Source organism: Nymphalis io, chromosome 26 (assembly GCF_905147045.1).
Source record: "Nymphalis io chromosome 26, ilAglIoxx1.1, whole genome shotgun sequence".
NCBI classification, from domain to species: Eukaryota; Metazoa; Arthropoda; class Insecta; order Lepidoptera; family Nymphalidae; genus Nymphalis; species Nymphalis io.
Genome location: NC_065913.1, coordinates 2,118,732 through 2,144,829, shown reverse-complemented (window position 1 = coordinate 2,144,829; position 26,098 = coordinate 2,118,732). Strand labels below are relative to the sequence as shown.

The window sequence follows — 26,098 nt, the reverse complement described above, 5'->3', positions numbered from 1 at the left end:
GCGCTGTAAGAAGTATTAACTGTCTTACACTGATAATGCGCGACCAAGTTTTCGAACTCAGCGGTTATAATCCTTGGGGGGCGAAGTTACACCGGCATGTGATGAGAGGTATCTACAAAGACGCGCTTGCACAAAGCTCTGCCGCCAAGTCAAATCAAATATAATTGTATGTACTCCTTTTCCTAGGAAAGATTGCCCGTTACCACAAATATAATTATTATTATATGATTTATTTTTATTTAAAAATAGTTAAATCAATTCGTTTATAATTAATATTTCAATAATCCTTATTGCAATTAGCCGAAACAATGACAAGAACTTTTTGCTACATTTAAATTATTGTATTTTAATAACGAATACTATAATTTTATATTTAGATAAGCTTATTCTTCCAGCATAATCTTATCTAAATATAAAATTTAAGCCAAATCGTTGTAACCGTTTTCGAAATACTCGAAATATATACTCTACATGTACAAGATATGCTCATTTAATAATATAAGATTTAAAATATATAATAAACCCCACCCATGGACATTGATACTGTGAGAAATATTAGCCATATCTTACATCGTCAATGCACTACCAACCAAGAGATAGCTGCTTGAAGTTACACTGGCTTACTCAAACTTTAAACCGGAACAATAATAAAGAGTATTACTGTTTGGCAATAGAATATATGATGAATGAAGCTCGCACAAAGCCACCGAGTGTTTAGCGGAATTAAAGAAGCTATAGGAATTTATTAATTTTTATAACAATGTTTATGCACTGCTTTTCAAAACTTGAGAAATACGCCTCAACGACGCGCTTCATTTCATGGTCGAATGTGATGTAATAATCGGTGTATGTAATGTCGGAGAATATAAAAACCCTCAAAGTCATTGTTCTTTTAATTACATTGAGTTAAAGACAGCTGTATAAGGCTATTTCCTCATAATACTGAAGACGGATTAAAACACTGATAAACTATAAAATTGAATTTCATTCGATAATGGTTCTAATTTCGATTGTGTTTCGTAAACTGTTCTAAACAATGCGATTCCATTTTGAGCTACCAAATTACATTGGATGAAGCGTCATTTTATATCCAAAAAAAGCTTCAGACATTATCTTTATGGTAATTAAATGAACATAAAAGAGCGTTCATAAGCGAATTGACCTGGTGAAAGGTTACCCCTTTACCCTGCCTTCGAGCCATTTGATGGTAGAATATATGATGAGTGGGTGCAATTAAACCACGGCGTTACTACTACCACGAGGTTAAATTGAACGATTTATTCGTGACGTCACACTGCTGTGCAGTTAAAATGTAAGCCTTTTTGATGTTTGTGTATTTTTTTGTTTCTATTATGTTTGGTATTTTGTTATTCTACCACGACTGTATTCTTGGAAATTAACAGTAAAAACGGGCTAAAGTCGAGAAATAAGCAATGGTTAATGATCAGTGAATAAGTGTTTAATTGGTCCATGTCAAATTTGTTGTAGTCAATTTTTTATTGTAACGAAAACATTTATTTTAAGCTAGTACAGTCATTTTTATTAAAATATTCTGTGATTAAAATTAAAATAAAAACAAAATACGCATTAAAAATTTATTTAATTATTTATTTATAATTATTTTTATTTATTTTATTAATCGATTTTGCATGTTAATTCAAATTTTCGTTCTTTAAACCAGAACATAATAATACAAAGTATTGCTATTTCGTGAGCTCCTGTCTCCTTCCACAAGTCATTCGCTGGTATTCGTCTACCAAAATACGATATTAGTATAAGGCAGTCCTGCCAGTTTGAATTAAGCCTAACCCGCTGGAGACAATTGAAATAAATTGATCCGTCAACGACTTCCTCAGCTTAACACTTATTTAACGAGACAAAGTGAAGGGAACACGCCTACGCTACTGAGCGAAGCAAAACCGTCTGCAGCGGGAAATAACCCCTATGCGATGGTCACATCTGTGTGAACAAGATAAGTTTTTTAAAAAAACTTCGTAATAGTTTTACATATTCAATTTGCTATATATTACTTAACATTAAAGAATCACATCTCGTGCTTGACGGTGAAGGAAAACATCGTGAGGAAAGCTGCATGTGTTTAATTTCACTGAAATTCTGCCACATGTGTATTCCACCAACCCGCATTGGAGCAGCGTGGTGGAATAAGCCCCAAGCCTTCTCCTCAAAAAGGGAGAGGAGGCCTTAGCTCAGCAGTGGGACATTCACAGGCTGTTACTGTACTGTAAAGAATCACATAGACTCGTTATGTCGTGACGACAGTACGAGCTCTGCTAAGCCCTCGTCGCATCTGTCTTAACGCAGAAAATCCAAAAACTATCGAACCGATTCTCATACGGTTTTCTCCGATGGACGAAGTGATTGAGGATGGATTAGGTGTATTAGAATTCATTAGGTTTTTTTGAAAAATGGTTGAAATATGACGGAAAAACATGTCAATCGGAAGCTTTATCGGCGTGTACCGTTAAGCCACTAGTTGTATGTATTATTCTTCTAGATAGGCTTTGTGTAAGCTTGGCTGCGTAGTTACAAGCTACTCATTATATATTCTATCGCCAAATAGCAATGCTTAGTATTGTTGTGTTCGGATTTGAAGCTATTGTAACTACAGGCACAGGGGGCACATATAATTTTCCAATCATAACAATCTCATTTCCCAAGGTTGGTGGCATTAGTGATATTAGAGGTAGTTAATATTTCTTACATCGACATTGTCAATGGACGGTGGTGACCTCTTATCGGTGGACCATTTGTCAGACCGTCTATCTGTTTTATACAAAAAAAAAAGATTACGATATAAGCGTTCTTCGTCTTCCAACCACTGAGCAATCAAATCTCATTTTTATAATAATGTACGAGTATAATTTAGTATACATCAACTTCATTACGTTATATAATTGATGAATATAATAATAATAATCCTCCAGACCGATTTCGGCCACGGCGGGCAATCTCGAGAAATTAGCCAACTACGCAGGAGATATTATAGTGCACAAGTGTGTGCGCAAACACAGGTGCACTCTCTATTCCCTAACTCTCATAATCCGATGGGACGGCAATCCGACACGACCGGAAAGAGTTCAGGCGCAGGACCAACGGCTTTAAGTGGTTTCCGAGGCACGGGAGTGTACACACTTCGAACTTCCAGACTCCGGGCTGCTACTGAGAACTTTTCAGACAGAAAAACGCCAATAACATTTTAATGGCCCGACCTGGGAATTGAACCCAGGACCTCCGGGTATGCGGCTTTACATCGAGCCACTAGCCCAACGAGGCATTTAAATAACATTAATTATGTAAATAATGATCTGCAAGCGATCGAGGGATCTTATCATGTTTTATACTCCACAACATGTACTTTTATATTCACACAACATTTTAATCCAGGTATTATCCTAGTTCTGGTTATAACGTTATTAACGGTTTCCTTGCGATATTTTCCTTCACATCTTAGCACGAGTTGAATTACTTTATGTTGTCTTGGTTTCCGTAACAGCCTGTGAATGTCCCACTGCTGGGCTAAAGGCCTCCTCTCCCTTTTTGAGGAGAAGGTTTGGAGGTTATTCCACCACGCTCCTCCAGTGCGGGTTGGTGGAATACACATGTGGCAGAATTTCAAGTGATATTATACACATGCAGGTTTCTTCACGATGTTTTCCTTCACCTTCAAGCACGAAATGAATTATAATCACAAATTAAGCACATGAAAATTCAGTGCTGCTTGCCCGGGCTTGAACCCATCGATCATCGGTTAACATTCACGCGTTCTTAATCTTGGTCTTGAAAATTGTCTTGGTTTAATCCTACAATATTGGTAAGTGTCACGTGATCTAGCCACGACACCATCTTGGCTCATACAATCATTGAACATTGAAGTTACATACTTACGACTTTATAAAGGTTGTTTAGCGTTTGTTTAATTAAAAACGATCTTTCTCTTTCTGTAACCATTGAATTGACATTTGAAAGAAGAAGACAGCATTGTTTAACTAGACACCACCTAAACAACAGTTATAAATAAAGCCATTATTGTCTATGAAACAAATATCACAATATTATCGCCTTTTGAATTTTGCAACAGATAAAGTAGGAAAATGTAATTGTAGTTGATTTTGGGTGTTCCAGTCATCAGCTATTACTATTAGGCATAATTATATGAATGTGAGGATTTGAAAGCCACTAATCACTTCAGAATATAACAAATTTTCACTCAATAATATTTTATATTTGTTTATTATACATACTTATATAGATAATTACAATCAGACTCAGGACAAACAGACATGTTTATGCACACAAATGTCTGTCCTAGGTGGAAATCGAACCTACAACCTTCGGCGTGAAAGGCAAGTATCTACCAACCACGCCAACCGGTTCGTCAAATTTATTTGGTTATTCATTTAAAACTCAACATATAATCTATATGTCGGATCAATGTGATAATAGAAATGTTAAGAATTCTCCCAAGTTAATTTTAAGCATTGAATTCTCAACTAGCATATTAAGACGCGTGCGCATTTATAAATAAAACAAAGACAAAATGTTCCTTAAATAAATTATACATATGAACCAGTTGTGTTAATGTGTCTACTCGTTGCTGTTTTGTTGCCGCGCACGCGCCGGTCTGAAATAGACCCGCTGTATTCTCCCCATCTCAATGAATGGTATTTGAATGTATTATATAAATAACTATGTATTCTCTGTTAATAATAATACGTTTTATGTATTTATATTAAAACAACGATGATACGAAGTTTTTTTTAATATAAATAGGCGTGCAAATGGAATACCTGGGAGCCCAATTCGATAAACGGCATTTTTTCAAGTCTATAGTGAATAACATCTTAATCAAGATCTCGACCAGTGATTTCGCGTCAATTGATATTGCTGACCAATGATATCGGTGTCAAAGTTGTTTATTTGGGTTTATTCCTCCTGTAATTGGAACATCTTTTTCTGTACCCTATTTCCACCCAAAATATAGTCTAACACCGAAAAAAAAATAATAATATCAATTTATATTACTTCGCGGAAAGTTGTAATTTCATCCAGTATTGCATATAGTATATTCTTATGTATGGGATGGTTTACATACTCGAATGTACATAACTCAGAGTAAACGTGTCTACAAATAAGACGTCGGATTTCTAGAAGCATTCGGAATGTCACAGGTTAAGTAACGTCAACAAAAATCTTTATGTTAAAAATTGAAGAAATATATTATACAATATGCCTTATTAAGTAGTTACAAAAATAAATAGTTAAAGCGCGATGTAAAATACAACTAACACCATCTATTGATGAAAAGAGAAATTGAAATGACATTTGACATAATGTTATTTGATCTTGAACACTCATGATTAAGGAAATTTGACAGGACGTAATAACTTATATAATTATAATCTTCAGTTGTAAAAACCCTAATTAAAATCAGATTAATGACTTAAATATAAATAGCTATAAGTCAATGGGAGCACATATCGGCCAATGAATGTTGCTCATCACTACGACCGGTAATTCTTCAATTTTTTTATCTTACTCTTCTCAGAATTTCATGTTATTTTAGCTTAATAACTAAACTATAAACTGGCGCTTACTACCCTCTTCTCTCTCTTCGAAATTTTATAATGATTGGTAGAGTAGTTAAGACGTGATAGCGTTGCAAACAAACAAACTCACTAAACGCCTTAATAATGTTTATATATAAATAAAGTAAATTTAAAGATATGAAATATTTATGAAAGAATTAGAGGTTCGTTAATGTGTAAAACATTAACACATATAATAATCTTACTTGTTACTTCATTAATAAAAATATCTATACTAGTTAATTAATATTGTTCTCCTAGCCAAAATAATGGCGGCCATTCGAAACAAAGATTAGCCAACTTGACGGGAGATACAATGCTTTGGTAATTTATTTTGATGACATTTTACAACCCTGGGCCGTAAAATAAGACCAAACAAATATCCTGATGTTATTGATTGAAAAATAACTCATTTTATTAATTAAATTATCGAGTAACTTAATTTAATATAAATTAAATGCTTTGGCTAGCAATGTTTACAGAGTATAGAGTAAAAAAAGATCACAGATAAAATAAAATTATAGTGTACAGCAGTGCTAATCTGTACGGACTCACTTCATTACTCACCCGTGAAATGTTGACAACCGACTTATGGTGATATACTCTTCTACTGTTGATGCGTGTGTTCTTGAAGTGTTATAATTATAACGGTCAATGTCGCATATTACTTTCTGATATTTCACGTCCGTTTTCTGCATTAAATTTCGGAGATTTTCCTTAGAGAATAGCTCTATAGATTATAGAAGTGTCCATTTTATTTATTACTACATATCCCGTGATATGATAGATACTTTCAAATTAGTCTCAATTTCCAAACACCGGACTTTTAAGTCGAAATGTCCCATCTTAACCGATGATCGTGGGTTCAAGCCCGGGCAAGCACCACTGAATTTTCATGTGCTTAATTTGTGGTTATAATTCATCTCGTGCTTGACGGTGAAGGAAAATATCGTGAGGAAACCTGCACGTGTCTAATTTCACTGAAATTCTGACACATGTGTATTCCACCAACCGCATTGGCGCAGCGTGGTGGCTTAAGCTTCAAACCTTCTTCTCAAAAAGGGAGAGGAGACCTTAGCCCAGCAGTGGGACATTCACAGGCTGTTACTGTACTGTTACTGGACTTTTAAGGCTTTTGGAATGGAAAAACCAATAAATGTAAAAATTTTAAGCATTCATTAATTGATGCCACACAAGCTAGCCGCTATGATAAATGAGCAAGTTTTTCAATAGACCAAAGCTCAAGCACATTTTCCTATGCTGCCTACGATATGAATGAAGAGATTTTCGGTTGAGATCAACGTGTTCAGCTCTATGTAAAATATACTTTGGGTAGAATATTTTCTAGTTTTATTGATTGTATGTCAATCACGCTTGACGGCCCATTGAAATTTGGTATAGAAGTCAATGGAATAGGACATAACATTATTAACAATTATTATTAATAATATAACATTTTTTTTATTAAGCCATTTTTGCTCCATATTAAATGAATTTGTTTTTAATTGTTTAGGTGATTGACAATGGTTTATATTTAAGAATAGATTTCACCCGCGATTTCGCCCGCGTAGCAGGAGCAGATGTTAGATATAAAAAGTACCCTATGATTTAAAGTTTGCTTCATACAAAATTTCATTAAAATCCGTCCAAGGCTTAGCCATGAAAACGTTATAAATAGATAGATATATAGAATTACTTTCGCATTTATATATAAGTATATATGTATTTGTTATCAACGACAAATGACATCGTATTTAGAAAAAGGCAACGATCTATGTGTTAACTTCTTATAAGCTGATTACCTTTAACCACTTACCATTAGATTACAAATATAAAATTTAAAATCATTTAAGTCTTATTGCAGTGATTTAATGTAAAATACACGAAGAGTTATCACTTGAAAGGTCATACATAGTACAATGTCAACTCGGAAAGGGATTGTTACCGTATCAACTCAAGCCGTTCATAATTATTTATATGAAACTCCCTACCGCAAACGCACACTAATCGTAATGTAATTGCCTCACCTCGGGAACAGCTCACGAACCGCGGTGCGACGCGTAGTCCACTTGCAGTTTCCGCGCTTGGTTACCTTACGTTGTTACGTTTGGTTGACGGCGAGAATACGATACGGTGACGATTCCTTTCCGAGTTGATATGTATGCTATGATCTGAAAATAAAGTTTTTCTAGAAAATAATTCTTTTCTGTTCTAGAACTAGAAAAACTTCATTTTCTAGAAAGGAAAAGAAAAATTATCGTGTCTTTACACAGAGGAAAGGAAAGATTGCTAGAGTCGAAGTAAGGTCTTGAAATTACCCCTCAACCGATATCGGAGCAGAGAGCTGAAATGCCAAATCATAACCTCAAAAGCAGGTCTTAGCCCATCGGTGAGAATTTCACAGGCTGTTACTTATGGACTGTATCTGTAATGTTGTCTATAAATAACAGCTGGTAAATACACCTGTGGCTGTTTCATAAATTTTATCTCGTGGACAATTTCTTGTATAAGAGTATTCATTTGTTTGGTAAAAACACTTTCTTATGTTATTTTCCAGGTCATTTCCTGTATCTTCCGGTTGATCCCACGATGGAGAACATGGTGATTAAGTCACCACCTTTCCGTGGTCTATGGGAATTTTGTAAGGTAATGATAATTTAACTTTACTAATATTTTCTGTTGTATTAGTGGAAAGGTTAATTCGTAGACCAACAAAATTTATTTTATTCAATTAAGCTTTTACAAGTACTTTTGAGTGAACATTTAAAGATTATATTGAACTAGTTTCCGCTTGCGACTTCGCCTCCCTGAGTCTGAGGCTTAGTGCGTGACACGTTTTCGGTACTTCTGCAAACGTGTATTCAAATATCATGATAATTGATTAAGAAGTTTAGTGATAATGTTGTGAAAACAACTAAACAAACTCAATTGACGGGCCGGTTTGTCATTACAGTAATATGATAATTATTCAATTGTATAGTCGAGTTACAAATTAACTATAATATGTTAAATATTAATTATCTGTTCCCGTTTTATATAATATATATTAATAATGTAGATAACATTGAAAACTCTCCTATCTCTTTCTGAGTTATATAATAATGAACAATAATAGACGAGCCGGTTGGTAACCCCAAATAAATGGGCTAATAAATTAATTGACGAGCCGGTTGGCGTGGTTGGGGGATGCTTGCCTTTCACACCGAAGCTTGTGGGTTCGATTCCCACCCAGGACAGACATTTGTGTGCATGAACATGTCTGTTTGTCTTATCTGTCTGTCTGTCTGGGTGTTATTATCTATATAAGTATGTATTTACAAAAAAAAAGTAGTATATGTAGTATATCAGTTGTCTGGTTTCCATAGCACAAGCTTTGCTTAATTTGGGATCAGATGGCCGTGTGTGAATAATGTCCCAGGATATTGTTATTAAAATTTCGCATTTATGATTATTTATGATATTAGTTAGGATGTAATTCTAGCACAATTGCGGAATATAATTTTTCTTGAATAAAGTTTCTCTAATTTTATATCGCATACTTTACTCAACCATATTTTATCTTTTTATTAGTTCGAAGTACGTCTTCATCAGAGTAAGATGCAAAATGCAAGTATAAGGCTGGTCTCCGAGTCTACAATGTCTGAAGTGCAATGGATTCTTCAAGAAATTGCAGGAAACAATTTCGATAGGTAAGAAAATTCTCAACAATAAATACGAGTAACATTTAATATAAGATGAGTGCAATGGGAGCATTTTCAAGTTATTGAGACATTATTATATACAGTACCGTAACACCCTCTGAATATCCCACTGGTGGGCTAAGGCCTCCTCTCTCTTTTGGACGAGAAGGTTTTCCACCACGCTGCTCCAATGCGGGTTGGTGGAATACACATGTGGCAGAATTTCAGTAAAATTAGACAAACCAGGTTTCCTGACGATGTTTTCTTTTGCCGTCAAGCACGAGATGAATTATAATCACAAATTAAGCACATGAAAATTCAGTGGTGCTTGCCCGGGTTTGAACCCACGATCATTGGTTAAGATTCATGCGTTCTTACCACTGGGCCATCTCATTATTATAAGAGCAATTGTAATTGGATAATCGTGTCGGATGAGCCAGGGGTTAAAATCCGAGTGAGTTTTCAAGTAATTAATTTTTAATATTAAAATTTTTTTACATATCTTACTTAGAAATAAAAAAATACTAACTCCACGATGTTTTATCATTTATATACTGGTAGGGCTTTATGCAAGCTCATCTGGGTAGGTACCACCCACTCATCAGATATTCTTCCGCAAAACTGCAGTACTTGGTATTGTTATGTTTCCGTTTGAAGGGCGATTGAGCCAAATACAGACACAAGGGACATAACATCTAAGTTCCCAAGGTTGTTGGCGCATTGGCGATGTAAGCGATGGTTAACATTTCTTACAACGCTAATGTCTATGGGCGTTGAGCACTTACCATCAGGTGGCTCATATGCTCGTCCACTAACTATACTATAAAAAAATATGTTGTGTTGATCAGATGCCTTATTTATCAGTCTTTTTGACATGAGATTTTAAATTGTTAATATACAAAGTTAAAAATAAATGTGGAATCTTATTATAGAAACCGTAAAATTATCATTATTAGTTTTTCCTAATGAAATATTTATTTGTTACGTCAAATCAAGAGGTTAAATGTCCAACGTGTTTTCAATAAGACGGTTACAAGATACAATAAATAAAACAAACGACACTCGCTTGTTTTAATATATACTTGTTCATCAAATTTTTTATTTGCTTTTGCATTTTTAATCAATATGTGGATATTGTTCTGTTACATCATTACATTAAACATTAATTTAATCAAACGATACATACCCAAAATGTTTTAAAATTTGTATTTCATTTTGGAAACCTTTTAAAATAATTAACTTTTTAGAAAGAGAGGTAATATTTCATGCGCGTTTATTTATTTATTTAGATGGAACTCCAACAGAAGTATATATAAAAATACAAATATACGAGTTTTAGTTTAAAATTATTAAATGGACCCCCAATTATAGAACACAACAGGCATAAGAATAGTAGACTAAACGAAAAGTGAAATCATTAAACAAAAAATAAAAAAAAATTAAAACAAACAACAAACCTTTGGGGAATGTAAAGTTTAATTATCACAGCCTGACTTCGGTTATGATAGTTGCACGTATGAAATATTACATTTTATTATTTCATTAGAGTAGAGAGTAACAGCCTATTAATGTCCCACTGCTGGGCTAAGGCCTCCTCTTCCTTTTAAGGAGAAGGTTTGGAGCTTATTCCACCACGCTGCTCCAATGCGGGTTGGTAGAATACACATGTGGCAGAATTTCAATGAAATTAGACGCATGCAGGTTTCCTCACGATGTTTTCCTTCACCGTCAAGCAAGAGATGAATTATAAACACAAATTAAGCACATGAAAATTCAGTGGTGCTTGCCCGGGTTTGTATCCACGATCATCAGTTAAGATTCACGCGTTCTAACCACTAGGCCATCTCGGCTTTTTTATTATATTTTATTTTATTTTTATTATTTCATTGTATATTATATATTCTTATTCATTTCTTATTCTTATTTCTGATTTATTTATGGCTACTTGACTCCTTGACTGGTCTTGACTGATCACAGTTAAATATGATTAAGAATTTGTCAATAAGCATACTTTACTAATTTCGTTTGCCTTTCGTAATGAGAAAGCAAATTTGATTTAATCATTTACATAAAATTTGAGACTTATTTGCAAAAATCAAATAGATTTTAATTTCCCGACCCACGTGAATCTTTGACCTCGAGACTTGCAGACATATAAGCCTAGCTACTAAAAAAACGGTACTATCAGCCTTTGGTTGGTTGGTACAAAATGTTAGACGAGTGAGAGAGAGAATGATATAGTAATATAGGTGATGAACAAAAGCTGCCTGTTTAAGAGATTTGTTTATTTACAGTTGGCAGCCCTTGCGCTTCATGATTGGTAAAGTTCAGCAAGAAGTTCGTATAATAGTCGAGGTAACCAGACCAAGCTACGTGAGTCTCACGCAGACTCTACCACACATAGCGCTGGACAACATCCGCATGGTGGAGTGCTTACCTGAACCGCCGGTGTTCAATGGTGAATGCCAGAATGGACAGCTGAAGTGCAAAATTATGAATGTAAGTGGAATGATTACTTTGACATTGCTAAGTACATCGATTTTGGTTATTAAAGGAAAGGAAGTCGTACATTCTATTGGTATTTTATAATTAATTGTTTCACATATATTAAAATATAGGAAAATTAATAGTAATAATAATATAAGATGGAATACGTTTAATAATATGATTTGATTTGGTTTGTAGAAGGAGTCTTGTATCAAGCTTCAGCAAGTCTGTGATCTTGTCAAAGACTGCGATGATGGTAGCGACGAAAATCAGAATTGCGGTAAGTATATTCAAATATAGTTTTGAAAAAAATATTTAGTTAATCTTAGGAAGACAAACAGTTATGATATATACAAAAATAATTATTACATTAAAAAAAAGCATATACCAAACAAGTCTTCAAAAAAAATTAAATCAAAAATACATAGCAAAATAATAACAATTAAAATTAAAGATTATTTAAAATGTTAAGGGGTATGACAAAATTAATAAATAATTTTATAAAAAATAATACACAGATTCTATTCAAGATGACAATTTATGGTTACAATTTATTTTACATTTTATTTCCTTCAGTGGCATAAAAAATAAATCAAGAACATTGAATATATTATTATGGTTTATGCATGATGTGTATAGACAGCTGTTGCGTACGTACTTAGATTTAGATTTAGGAACATCGTACAAAAATGTATTTCGTGATTGTCTAATCCAATGAATATCTAACTAAGAAAGGAGATTCAATATAGTTATTCAATTACACGATGAAATTACACGATCACGTCACATTAATTTACGTCTCGTAATAAAGACAAAAAATATGAATACACATAAGAAAAAAAGTACATAGAATCGGTTTACAAACTAGATATATATAACCTAAAAATCATTTACCGAGCACACGGAGTAGCACGCGCTATTTTTGAATTTCATTTATTAAGGCATCCGATATAACAGCATTCTGACACTTCCAGCGGGCGCTACATAGGATTCTAGTTCTTCTAAAAGAAAATATTATTTATTAAAGAAAATACTTTGCATGTTTTGTATTTTATTTTAGCCTAATGGGCGTATTATAAAATTGTATTAACAGAAGTTTATTATTTAAGTAATTTTATCTTCTTTTACCTTTTACTGCACTGAATGTAACGTTTGTGTTGGCAGCATATGTACAAGGCGTAGACTGAAAAGCAGCCTAGCTGAGACTACGACCTTTTCACCAAATTATCAAACATCACATTGTTAATTCTTTTTTTTATGGTTTTGTACCTTAATTTTGTCCTTGTTTCTTTTTTGTGAACAAATTATTTTGTTATTATTATTATTAATCATTGTGAATTTCAATTCATAGATAACATTATTATTATTTATTGCAGATAAAATGCCGTACGGCTCATATTGTAATTTCGAGCAAGATTCATGCGGCTTCGAAAATGTTCCTCAGTAAGTACAACATTATTATTCAAATATGTATAAAGTCATATCATATACAACAAGATACTGATAGTAGAGTTTTTCTTTTTAAGGCAGACTATATTCATTCATAATAACTACACATTCTTATTATTTCAGGCCAATCCTAAAATGGTCGCGTCACAGCGGTCCCACGCCTACTGACAAGACAGGTCCGAACTACGATCACACTTGCGGCCCAACGCTGGTGTACACCACGGCTAATCCCATGGTACCTCTCTCACCCGCCCACATGAACTATACCTTAACAACATGCGTTGGTTACTATTTCTTCGTGAACATGAACGTAACCGGGCCGAACAAAGAGAGGGCTGACTTCGCCTCAACTGCAGTTATGAAAACTGTCATCTTCAATCCGCCGCCTAAACTCCACGGAGATATTAATTCTAGATACTATAATTGCTGCATGGTAAGATTTTGTTATGTATCTATTAAGATTTACTTGTTTTTTTTTATAAAAAGGTACACTAGTAATGTGTGTCAAGTAATCTATATATACATATCTTAATTATAATAAGAATAATATCCTGGGACATTTTTCATACACCAACTGATCCCAAATAAAGCTTGTACAGAGCTTGTACTGTGGAAACTAGACAACTGATTACGTATACTAGTTTTCTTTTGTAAATACATACTTATATTGATAATTACACCCAGACGCAGGACAAACAGACATGTTCATGCACACTAATATCTGACCTGGGTGGGAATCGAACCTTCGGCATGGCAAGGCAAGCATCCCCCAACCACGCCAACCGGCTCGTCAATTAATTTATTAGCCCATTTATTTGGGATTAACATTGTCTAAAACTAAACTCAGTTTCTCCCATCTTGCATGTGTCATCCCTCGCTCAGTACACACAAATGTTTCCGTTTTTCTTTTCATCATCATATATATATATATATATATATATGATGATGAAAAGAAAAACGGAATCATCATATATATATCATATATATATATATATATATATATATATATATATATATATATATATATATATATATAATTACAGATTCGATTTTATTATCAACAAAATGGCCGCAACTACGGCTCCTTAAGCGTTGACGTGGTCGAATTGACTCCAAGAGGAAATATCACCACGTCCCTCTGGTTCTCTACTAAGGATAAAGGGGAGAATTGGTACAGAGCTGCAATTTTCCTGCCAAATATCACTCGAAGGTAAGCGCTATTGTATAATGTAAATACATAAATATTTTATGGTATGTATATAACGTACATGTGTGTAATTTATTTGAATAATCGTGATAGTTGAAGTACCGCCTTCGTGTATTTCTGATTAGCCTAAAGGTTGATTGGTAGAGAACAGCTTTCAGGTATTAAGTCCGTTTTTTTGAACAACTGCAATAAGTGGGTGATTCCAGAGGGACGTTAATGGTGCCCGTTTATACATTGTGCATATCACATCCATTGTGTGTGTGTGTGTATGTCTGGACATTTGGAAGTGTAAGATGGGGGGGGGATCATTCGTACCAACGTATTCAAGGTTAAAAAAACCACATCGAATTTACTGAACTAATTATTTAATAGAAAATTAAAAGAATGACACTAATCGCACTGAATATCAAATTTCGGCTAAATCGTAGCCTGCGAGGATACAGACTGAATTTTGAATTAAAATTAATTAAATGAAGTAAACTTCTTAAATTGAGCTGAGTTGCAGTATGATAATACAACGTTGGTACTAAAACGCTGAATGAGCTTTATGTACATAGAAATAAGGATTATAACAGTACACAGCCTGAGGCCACCAGTTACAAAGAAAACGTCTCGGTCGTTCTGCCCTTTACCAATCCTGTTCTGTCGTCTCCTTTCAGACTATGACAGTCTCACTAGTGAAAGGTGAAGGCACCCCTCGAAGTTAGGTTGTGCCGTTAGGTCACTCGCAGGGTCCAATTTCCTAATCAGAAATCCAGAAGCGATCTGGATAGCAACTCCATCAGGTCTGTGTCGCTGGTGGTCAGTTCTTAAAAAAAAACGACATTTGGATATTCCACAGTTGGTCAAGGGCTTTCAATCCCCTTGGAGATAAATAAAAAAATATAGTTTGATAATCACTCCTGGATCTTCTCCGCTTAGTTCCGCTTAAATTCATGTGATAAAAAATTATATATATTATCGGGCTTACTTATAAATGTTTGCTGTCTTCTTCTTTCGAATATCAAATCAGTAATGACAAAAAGTACGAGCAACGTTTATAAGTACATAAATAATTTATATAATTATAATTAATAGTTAATTTATATATTTTTATGTTATAATATATTTCTTTTCCCCAGATACTATTTCATCTTTAAAACTCGCATGGGCATGCGAATCTATTCGGACTCCGCAATAGATGACTTCTCTATGGCTCCCGAATGTTTCGGCCTGAACATAAACGCTACAGCGTTAGGGGATTACAACTATTACGATCCTATATTTGAAGAGAAGACCACACCACATCCAGATTTCGTTGATGCAACCTGTAAGTATAACTGGATATATTACATATACTTAGTGGGGCTTTGTGAAAGTCCGTCTGTGACCATCCACTTATCAGATAAATGGTAGTGCTTATAATGCTTTTTACTGGTGGTAGAGCTTTGTGCAAGCTCGTCTGGGTAGGTACCTCATCAGATATACTCATCAGACGTTCTACCGCAAAACAGCAGTACTTGGTATTGTTGTGTTCCGGTCTGAAGGGTGAGTGAGCCAATGTAATTACAGGCACAAGGGACATAAAATCTTAATTAATGGTTGAAATTTCTTACAATGCTAATGTCTAAGGGCGTTTGGTGACCACTTACCATCAGGTGGCCCATATGCTCGTCCGCCGTCCTATTCTATAAAAAAAAAGTATTGTTGCGTTCCGGTTTGAAGAGTGAGTGAGCCAATGTAACTACAAGGGACATAACTCTTCTCATCTTCTCAAGGTTGGTGGCGCATTGGCGATGTAAGGAATGGATAATATTTCATCACCAATTTTTATTGGTGGTGACCACTTATCAGGTAGCCCATTTGCCTGTCCGCCTACTTATAACATAAAACTCTACTAAGTTACTATCACGTTTCAGATTATCGTTTCTCCACCTGTGGTAACTTGGGTCGATACGGTCCAAATCAAACCATGTGTGACATCGCGTACAACAATACCCCCGTAGCGGTGACAGTACTACAAGAAAAGCCCTACCAGGGGATACAGGTGTGGGAGGTGCCTAACGAAGGGTTATATACGTGAGTAATTAGATATTATTCTTGATATTTATATATTAAGGAGATACGTATATTATATTTTGCAAACTCTGACGTCAGTTAAAGAACTAAAATATCAACGTCAAATGTCGTTAGAAAAATAAAGTTACTTGATTTAGTCAATGGGAAAGATCTCTCCTCACGTAATGGGCAATCGGTGAATTCAGAATTAAACTACTAAGTTTCTCATTACATTTGGCGGAATCATATTTTTTATATTGATAGTTGTTATATCTACAAAATATTTGCTTTTCTATATCTTTGATCTAAGTATATACCGCAACGATTGTTCATATGACATTAAACACCAAACAGCGCTGTATGTCTAATCTGTAACGTGTCGTAACCGTGTTGTTTTAAATATTGTACTTGCATTTTGTTTGAAAACACCTTAGAATTGACTTTATTATAAAACATGTTCCACTCAAGAAAATCAAAAAACCTCATTAGAATAAAATATGGGTAAGAGTCGTTCTTTAATTTTAATGTGTTTGTTAAATTCGATTATATTTCCATAATAATTGAAATTGTTTTATAAGTATAATGGCGACGGGAGCGTCGGGCGGGCTGGGCTCGATGTGGGCGGGCGTGTCGCACGCGGCGCAGGCGCGCGGCCTGTTCGAGCTGCACCGCGGGGAGCGCCTCTACATGCTGCTAGGGCAGCAGGGGGTGAACGCTTGCAAGAAGGTTAGCTTATTCTGTCAATTCTATTATAATTTTTTGTGAAATTACTATGTATACATGTAACAGCCTGTTAATGTCCCACTGCTGGGATAAGACCTCCTCTCCCTTTTGAGGAGAAGGTTTGGAGCTTATTCCATCACGCTGCTCCAATGCGGGTTGGTAGAATACACACGTAGCATAATTTCAATGAAATTAGACACATGCAGGTTTCCTCACGATGTTTTCTTTCACCGTCAAGCACGAGATGAATTATAAACACAAATTAAGCACGTGAAAATTCTGTGGTGCTTGCCCGGGTTTGAATCCACGATCATCGGTAAAGATTCACGCGTTCTAACAACTAGGCCATCTCGGCTATGTATTTACATATTAAATAAAAACAATATTTATAAACTTGTATTAAAATTATTTTAGACTCTATCTGCTCAAGAGAGTCAAGAATGTTCTAGAAGAGATTCAAACGAGACAGCTATCGTGTTCACGAGTAAGACACACGAAGTTCGCAACACGCACGTGACTGACGGCGGGGGCGGGGGAGGGGGCGCTACTTTTGTCTTCCTGGTAAGTTTTGGAAACTTGATCTGAACTCTGCCGTGCGCTTTCTCTTATCAATATGTACTGTGATACATGTGTTTGTATATATATGTGTGTAGCACAAACAACCGTTCGCGTAATGTCGAGGACAGTGAAAGAGTAAACCTTAAGTAAACACGTAAGCACCAAAAGTTTAGCAAAAGCATTCATACAAACGTAATAAATTTTATTACTAATTCAACAGCAAACCTAATTGGTCGAGAGAGATCGAGATGTATGATAGATCTGGTTTTTTTATTATATCTATATCAATATATTTTACGAATATGAAATGTTTGGGGTCATAGATATAGAATTTGTTAATAATTTGACTATACTTTAAACTTTTGGATTTTCGTGTAGCTGTGAAACATCGTGACAGAAAAACAAATACGTGTATTCTGTAGAGGGAATGTATTCCTTCTCTCTGCCGCAATCAGCTTAGAAGTTACACGAACACAAATAGATGTACCAAACATTATTTTAAAAACTAATGTCCCGTCTCGGCACCACACGGATATAATAAAAAAATAAATTAAAAAAAACTATTTTTTGTTTCGGCCAGAAACCTTCTCGAGCTTACGTAGAATAACTTAACAAAGTTCTATTATAATCTGATGAATGGTTTAGCAACGCATAGAGGACGAACATATTTTTATGACATGTAATTTTGTCCAATCCATAGCTGGACAAAGAAGGTCAGCCAATACCCTTGCTGGTGGGAGGCGGTGGTGGAGGTCTATCAGTGGGCGTGTTCAGGGACGACGGTTCCCAGCACGCCAGGGGACGAACAAATACCACGCCGGAATCTGGCTACATGTACGGCCAGCCTGGGAGGACTTCTGGTTAGTTATATTAATTTTAGACGTAGTTCGGTTTCATTGATAAATTAACATTTATAAGGGTTCAAATCAAAATCATTTTGTAATTGCAAATTATGATGATTTTAATTACTTTTTCTCTATTAATTAATACCTATACAATAAATCACGTTTTAAATTATAAGTACTGTACAGAATTGTATATGTGACCTTTTTTTGTTAAACGAATATTTCAAGGAATAATTTAACATGTACTTATCATTATTACATATTAAATAAACTTGAACCTAGGTGCTGGAGGTGGATGGATATCTCGGCCAGGTCCGATAACGCCAGGCTTTGAACTGGTTCGTGGGACGTCCCTTAGGGAAGGAGGATTCGGTGGTGCGGCGTGTTCTGGGGGAGCGCACGGGGGCTTCGGTGGTGGAGGTGGAGGATGTCTTAGAGGAGGTGGCGGTGGTGGATGGGTTGGTAAGTACAGATACAAGTTGTAATATCTAGTTTTTAGGATTTTTATTCATATATTATACATTTGACTACCACGTCACTGTTGGTAGCTTGTGTGTGTGTGGTTGAAGCTTTGTGAAAGCTCGTCTGGGTAGGTACCATCCACTCACCAGATATTCTACCGCAAAACAGCCGTACTTGGTATTGTTGTGTTCCAGTTTGAAGGGTGAGTGAGCCAGTGTAATTACAGGCACAAGGGACATAACATCTTAGTTCCCAAGGTAGGTGGCGCATTGGTGATTTAAGCGATGGTTAACATTTCTTACAATGCCAATGTCTATAGGCGTTGGTGACCACTTACCATCAGGTGCTCCATATACTCGTCCGCCTTCCTATTCTTTAAAAAAAACGTCAGATCCCGTGAACCTGGTTTCAAGCCCCAGGTCGGGCTAATAAAATATTACTGGGATTTTCTGTCGAAAATTGTTAGTAGCAGCCCGGAGTCTGAAAGTTGGAAGTGTGTACATTCACGCGTCACTAAAAACACGTAAGGCCGTTGGTCCTGCGCCTGAACTCTTTCCTGTCGTATCTGATTGCCGTCCCATCGCATGTGCACTCTTATATGTCAATTCAACCGAAACTATTGAGCTTCAATTTTTTACACACTTGGTATCGATACAATATATATAATATTTAGTATACAAATGAATATCCTATTATATTCAAAATCTTACTTACTTAATCAAAATTAAGCACTTAATTAGCACTTATCCCATAATTGTGTAGGTGGTAACACAAATGAGGGTGATGGGAAGCACGGTGGCGGGGGATGGTCATATGTGGACATCAGCCGAGGGATAAAAGAGTATGCGGAAGTCAATATGGCTTTAAGGACTGGGCCTGGTGAAGTTTTGGTGGTTCCGGCTATACATGTAAGTATTACGGGAGATTACTTGGGTATGATGTTAAGTTGTTTTTTTATGTATAAACTGTTAGCTAACTGAGATTTCGAGTGTCAGATGACGTCAGCGTAAGACTTGGGTATGATGTTATTGTAAATGCGATAATGTGTGTGTGAGATCGGTACATAAGTTCGCATGTTTACACATATATTCTCGTGAGTACCTTGGCACTTATACCATTTTATTTATTTGATTATGTATTATAAAGCGAAATATATAGATATTTATAATAATATCCCTAAATGTCTTGACAAAACTCCTTTCCCGTTAAGTATAAGTTTTGCAAGTATTTCCACAACGCTCCCCTACTGCGGGATATATATGTAGCAAATTCATATACCAAGTGTAAGGTCTCACGATATTTTCTACAACACGTGGACGATTATCGATGACAAATATTTCATAATCTGATAACTGAAAGGCTTTCTTTTATCCGCACCATACATGTAATTGAAAATTGCATTAGATTGGGTCTATCACACAATTTCTTGTGTATTCAGTAACAGCCTCTTAATGTCCCACTGCTGCTCTAAGGCCTCCTCTCCCTTTTGAGGAGACGGTTTGGAGCTTATTCCACCATACTGCTCTATCGCGGGTTGGTAGAAAACACATGTGGCAGAATTTCAATGAAATTAGACACATGCAGGTTTCCTCACGATGTTTTCACCGTCAAGCACGAGAGGAATTATACACACTAATTAAGCACATGAAAATTCAGTGGTTCTTGTCCGGGTTGAACCCACGATCATAGTTTAAGATTCACGCGTTCTAACCACTATCCACGGCCTTTTTGTGTATTATATGTGTTTAATTCCCTATCCCACTAGAAATGCGGCTGTAACTACCGATGTGTCGCGATGAACGAATACAGAAGTGAGGTGAAGTGTTATTGTCCGTCTTCCTGGTCTACGGACGCCAATGATCCCACCAAGTGTATATGTGAGTATTATATTCAAGACGCTAAGTAATGATTGTCAGCAGATAGCTACAAAGTAAAGCTGTTCGAATGTAGATTCTAACGATAAAAGCCATCAAAAATCTCAGTCTTACCTGATAACCTACCGCTAAACAGCAATTCTTAGTATCGTTGCGTTCAGATTTGAATGGTGAATTGGGCAATGTAACAGGCATAAGGGGCATAACATTTTAGTTCCCAAGGTTGGTGTCGTATTGGCGATGTAAGGAATGGTAAATATTTCTCACTTTCACATGTCTGTGGAATGTGGTGACCACTAACCATCAAGTGGCCAAGATGCCCATCCAACCTATAACATAAAAAAAAAGATGTCACGCTATTATCTAAATTAATCTAATCTTCCAATTAACAGAAGGTTAAGTTAATATTTCATCCAGAGAAACGTAAATCGCGACCTTTTCATCGCTGATGTTCACCTTCACCTTTGAATTATTGTGACTTTAATATAATATTAATTAATTTTATTATAATTATTTTAGTGGAAGAAGGCTGGCCCCAGATGTGGTTGATAAGCCTTATAATACTTTCTATCATCGTTGTGCTGTGTCTCGGAGTAATATTCGTGGTATCTCTTCATTTCTGTAAGTATGACCTTAACTAATTATTTACTTAAATACTGTTAGCATTCTTGCCACCATTCCACGCGGTCATGATTTGTACAGTAGTTATTTTTAATTTTTATTTGTATATATTTAAGGCTTTAATTTAAATAATTTTGTACTAAAAAATAATAAATTTATACCTAAAGCAATTGATATATATATTTTTCTCTAGTTATTATTATTATATAAAATATACGAACATATCTTTTATGTTAAATTTTCTTATCAAGTTTAGCATTATGACTGAGCTGTTCAGTTGTTATTGGAAAACAGTAATAGTCTGAATTAATATATAATGTTAATTGTTTGATTCTGTCCTTTGTTACTGTACCTAATTAAAAAAGTCAATGAAATTATATTATCTGTATTCATATTATAAAGCTGAGGAATTAGTCTGATTGGAGGCGCCAATCTCAGGATCAACAAGGCCCTTTCTAAAATATATAATACTATTATAGTATAGAAAAAACCCGCTGAGTTTATTTTGCTGGTTTTTCTAAGGGCAGACTATTTATTTTCCGAAACGGTGGTAGATAGTGACAATAAGTAATTGTAACGCTGGTATGTTGAATATAAAGGATTTCGATTTGATTTGAGTATAAATGTATATTGCTGACTGATTATCAAGTACCAACGCATATACATACAATGTATATATATATATATAAATATATTATAATGTTTCGAATCTTTCGTCATCTCACTAGCTCCGCAGCGCCGGTCTTGGGCCTTGATCAGGGTAGAACGGTATTGTCTTTTAGCGCCCTTCGGTCGACGCTTTCACTTCACATAAATTATATTTCAGTTAATGTTATATAAATAATAATTATCACATTTATAAAAATCAATAAACGCTTATGTACTCATGGAGAAATTATTTTTGACATTTTTGGGCACCTTGCTACCTGACCTAGATCGTTCCTGTCGCTCTAGCCCAAGGCCGACTCTGTAAATATATATACATTTTATATAGGACATATGGAATTAGAAAAGCTGAAAAGTATCACATATGTCTACATAACCGTGAGTGAAGGTGTGACTGTATTACTAGTCATATAATAATTTTATAATATTTTTTTATAAAGCTATCCAAATCACTAACCAATAAAATGATTGATCCACAGATAATAAATATCAACGTAAGAAAGAAGAGGATTTAATACAGAAACAGATAAGACAGCAGGAGTTACAGCTACATAGATTACGAACAGCCCCTGGGGGTGATAATACCCTGAACATGGCTTTCAACCCCCACTATGGTAGCGAGAGCTTCCTCCCTCAGGGGGTTGATGTTAGGGGACTGCCGAAAGTAGCGAGGGAGAGCTTGAAGCTTGTCAAGTAAGTTCTTGTATGGAATTATGGGTGAATGTAATGGCTGGAAAACAGTGCTTTGAATGCTCAAAATTTAAGACGCGTTTAATCTTTTGGGAATCTTTGGGTGGCTAAGTGTTGAACGTAAATGATAGTCATTCATTACTAAAATGATCTATATTATGTAGTCAGTACATTATGGTGAGAACGCCGTCTTTCTAAGATAGATTTATATAAATGCACGGGTTACATAAAATATATATAAATAGACAGGAGGTTGGAAGTGTTTTTTCACGAGCCTTTTTTGAAGTTTTATCATGAAAAGAAAGAGCATATAATATACACGTGGTGCAGGGCGCTCGGGCAGGGCGCGTTCGGCGAGGTGTACCAGGGCCTGTACCGCCACCGCGCGGGCGACTCGGTGGAGATGCCGGTCGCCGTCAAGACGCTGCCCGAGCTGTCCACGGGGCAGGCCGAGTCCGACTTCCTCATGGAGGCCGCCATCATGGCCAAGTTCAACCATCCCAACATCGTGCACCTCATCGGCGTCTGCTTCGACAGGCATCCAAGGTAACCTTGTGACGACGAGGTCAAATCATTTATTGAATTAATGATCAAATTTAAAAAACAACAATATGCATACTTATTCAAGTAGAATTTGAGCATTCTGTTAATGTATATAAGTTATTAAATGTAAAGTAATAAAAGCAAGACACTCATTAATAACTCAACTCATTAGTGACTAATTTCCATGCAGGACTAAGTACAATCCTACATAAAAATCAACTACTTGTCACTATATCTTACATAATTTCATTTCTTGTTTCATTTTAAACGTTTAATATGTTTACATCATTCGGATGAGTTGAAGTGCAGAATATCAGATGACATTTTTCTTCAGGTTTATAGTCCTGGAGCTGCTAGCCGGTGGGGATTTGAAGAATTTCCTGCGAGAGAGTCGTCCACGGCCGGAGAGGGCCAGCGCTCTAACTATGAAGGACCTCTTGCTTTGCGCGCTGGATATTTGTAAAGGATGCAAATATTTGGAAGCAAAGAGATTCGTTCACAGGTTTGTTGATATTTTTGTCTATATTTGATGAATTTTAACAGCTAATATCCTCAAATTTTAAACATGGATTTCAATTTTTTAAGCTTAGGAATTCTTACTTATTTATAGTTAAGTGTACAATTTTTTATCTTATCTTTTGCAATACATAGGGATATAGCTGCCCGCAATTGTCTCCTGACTTCCCGCGGATCGGGACGAGTTGTGAAGATTGCCGACTTCGGCATGGCCAGAGACATCTATCGATCGGATTATTATAAAAAAGGGGGTAAAGCCATGCTGCCTATTAAATGGATGCCCCCTGAAGCTTATATAGATGGAATATTTACAGTCAAAACTGATGTCTGGTATGAATTATTTGTTTATTTATAAAATATAATTTTAAACTTAGTGGACAATATATATGCTCTTAAAAAGATTTATAATCTGTGACACGAAGCTATTACAATAGTAATTTTATTTTAGTCTGTCGTTGCTTTTACACAATGACAGTTGTATACATAACTATATATAATAATTAAAAAAATATATGTATTCAATCAAATGTGTTAATAAGAGATGATAGAATTATAATGTTGCCATAAAATAAAAAACCTTAAAATTTTGAAGGCGATGGCTAAAGATGGAAATTCATCCATTCCAGGTCCTACGGTGTATTACTGTGGGAGGTGTTCTCTTTAGGCATCATGCCGTACACCGGCTGTGCAAATCGAGAGGTGATGCAGATGGTATCTGGTGGCGGGAGACTGGAGAAACCACCTGGTATGTTAAATTCTATATATATTATATATGACATGATTATTATATATTATATATGACGTATTTTACATAATCGCCGGCATCTTCTGGTATATATGATTATCTGTAAAAATGCTCAAAACTATGCTAATATTTTATTCATAACTAAACGTGTTTTTTTTTTGTCCAAATAGGTTGTCCGCCTGACGTATACAGGCTGATGTGTGAGTGTTGGAACCCTGCGCCCACCGAACGACCTTCCTTCGCGCAGATGTTCGACAGACTGCAGAGATTAGTGCAGGCTAGTGTCATCTACATATTACTAAATAAATAAAACATGAAACAAAATAATAGGGAAAAAAAAGTCATGAAAAATATAATATCGTATTAAATCGTTAATAGGATCCAGAGATAACAGACGCACCTCTCCCTCTTCTATGCTCCTATCTCGCACCCCCTGAATTGCCTGAAGCCAATGGACCACAGGTACGTGCTGTCATGGAATAGAAGATACAATAGAAGTGGTATCAAACATAAATATACGGATTGAATGAGCAATCACATTATATATATGTTGATTTTGTAGCTAAATGACGTTTAACATGACAGTTTGAACTAAATTTAATTTTTTTGAATATTGGTGTTTTTAATTCTATTCTTTGTGTAAACCTTCGAGTATTTCACCAATTAAAGTATATGAATTTGTTAGTGATTCTCTCGAACTGAATTAATCTTAGTTTTTGAGCCTTTTTTTTTCTTTTAATTTAGCGTGTAACAATGGGGTCGACATATAGGCTGACTACAAAGGCCCCTTACAAAAAAAGAGTAAAAAAAAACCACAGTTAGACGATGACGAATTTGAATTTTAATATAATCTTTTGAATTGACACAGCTTAAATTATGACATTTCTTAAATTTGATTTTTTAATTAGTAATTCAATTTAAAAATAATAACAAATGTAAACAAACATTATATTAAACAAAGACAAGGCTGTATTGAGCAATACCTTTTTTAAGGTGTATTATGAAAAAATAGCTATTAATGGCAATGTCGCCGTGTTGTATTTAAACTTTCTACGGAATAATACTCATATTGTCATAATATTCGTTGTCAAACGTAGGCAGAGAAAAAAATCTCTGTCTACGTTGTCAAAACACTGTTTGTTACTATTATTTGTACTAAATGAGCTATAGTAGATTTTTTTGTTTTATTCAAGTCGAAAATATGAATAATGTTTGATACCATTTCAACTACCGAACAGAACATTGAAATAAATATCTGTCTCACTTAAACATGTAGTAATTCCTATTCGCCTCTAAAATGAGAACGTAACTGAAGGAATATGTTGATTTATATAAAGTATTGGAATGGCTACATGTATAGTGAGAATAAAGCCGCCATTTTGTAATGGC

General features: G+C 35.2%; 1 protein-coding gene across 1 annotated transcript in view; it reads left to right on the top strand.

Moving 5' to 3' along the window:
- LOC126778415 (ALK tyrosine kinase receptor) overlaps positions 1–26,098 on the top strand; it is a 37,365-nt gene that overhangs the window by 3,871 nt on the left and 7,396 nt on the right. Inside the window, exons 2-24 of the mRNA XM_050501915.1 lie at positions 8,164–8,252; positions 9,177–9,295; positions 11,581–11,785; positions 11,972–12,053; positions 13,150–13,216; positions 13,346–13,655; positions 14,266–14,432; positions 15,551–15,738; positions 16,328–16,487; positions 17,045–17,192; positions 17,604–17,750; positions 18,448–18,607; positions 18,875–19,054; positions 19,817–19,962; positions 20,820–20,931; positions 21,448–21,549; positions 22,695–22,908; positions 23,236–23,451; positions 23,783–23,950; positions 24,100–24,294; positions 24,591–24,709; positions 24,880–24,986; positions 25,088–25,171. Coding sequence (XP_050357872.1) covers positions 8,164–8,252; positions 9,177–9,295; positions 11,581–11,785; positions 11,972–12,053; positions 13,150–13,216; positions 13,346–13,655; positions 14,266–14,432; positions 15,551–15,738; positions 16,328–16,487; positions 17,045–17,192; positions 17,604–17,750; positions 18,448–18,607; positions 18,875–19,054; positions 19,817–19,962; positions 20,820–20,931; positions 21,448–21,549; positions 22,695–22,908; positions 23,236–23,451; positions 23,783–23,950; positions 24,100–24,294; positions 24,591–24,709; positions 24,880–24,986; positions 25,088–25,171 — 3,485 coding nt within the window. The remainder of the gene's footprint in view (positions 1–8,163; positions 8,253–9,176; positions 9,296–11,580; positions 11,786–11,971; positions 12,054–13,149; positions 13,217–13,345; positions 13,656–14,265; positions 14,433–15,550; positions 15,739–16,327; positions 16,488–17,044; positions 17,193–17,603; positions 17,751–18,447; positions 18,608–18,874; positions 19,055–19,816; positions 19,963–20,819; positions 20,932–21,447; positions 21,550–22,694; positions 22,909–23,235; positions 23,452–23,782; positions 23,951–24,099; positions 24,295–24,590; positions 24,710–24,879; positions 24,987–25,087; positions 25,172–26,098) is intronic.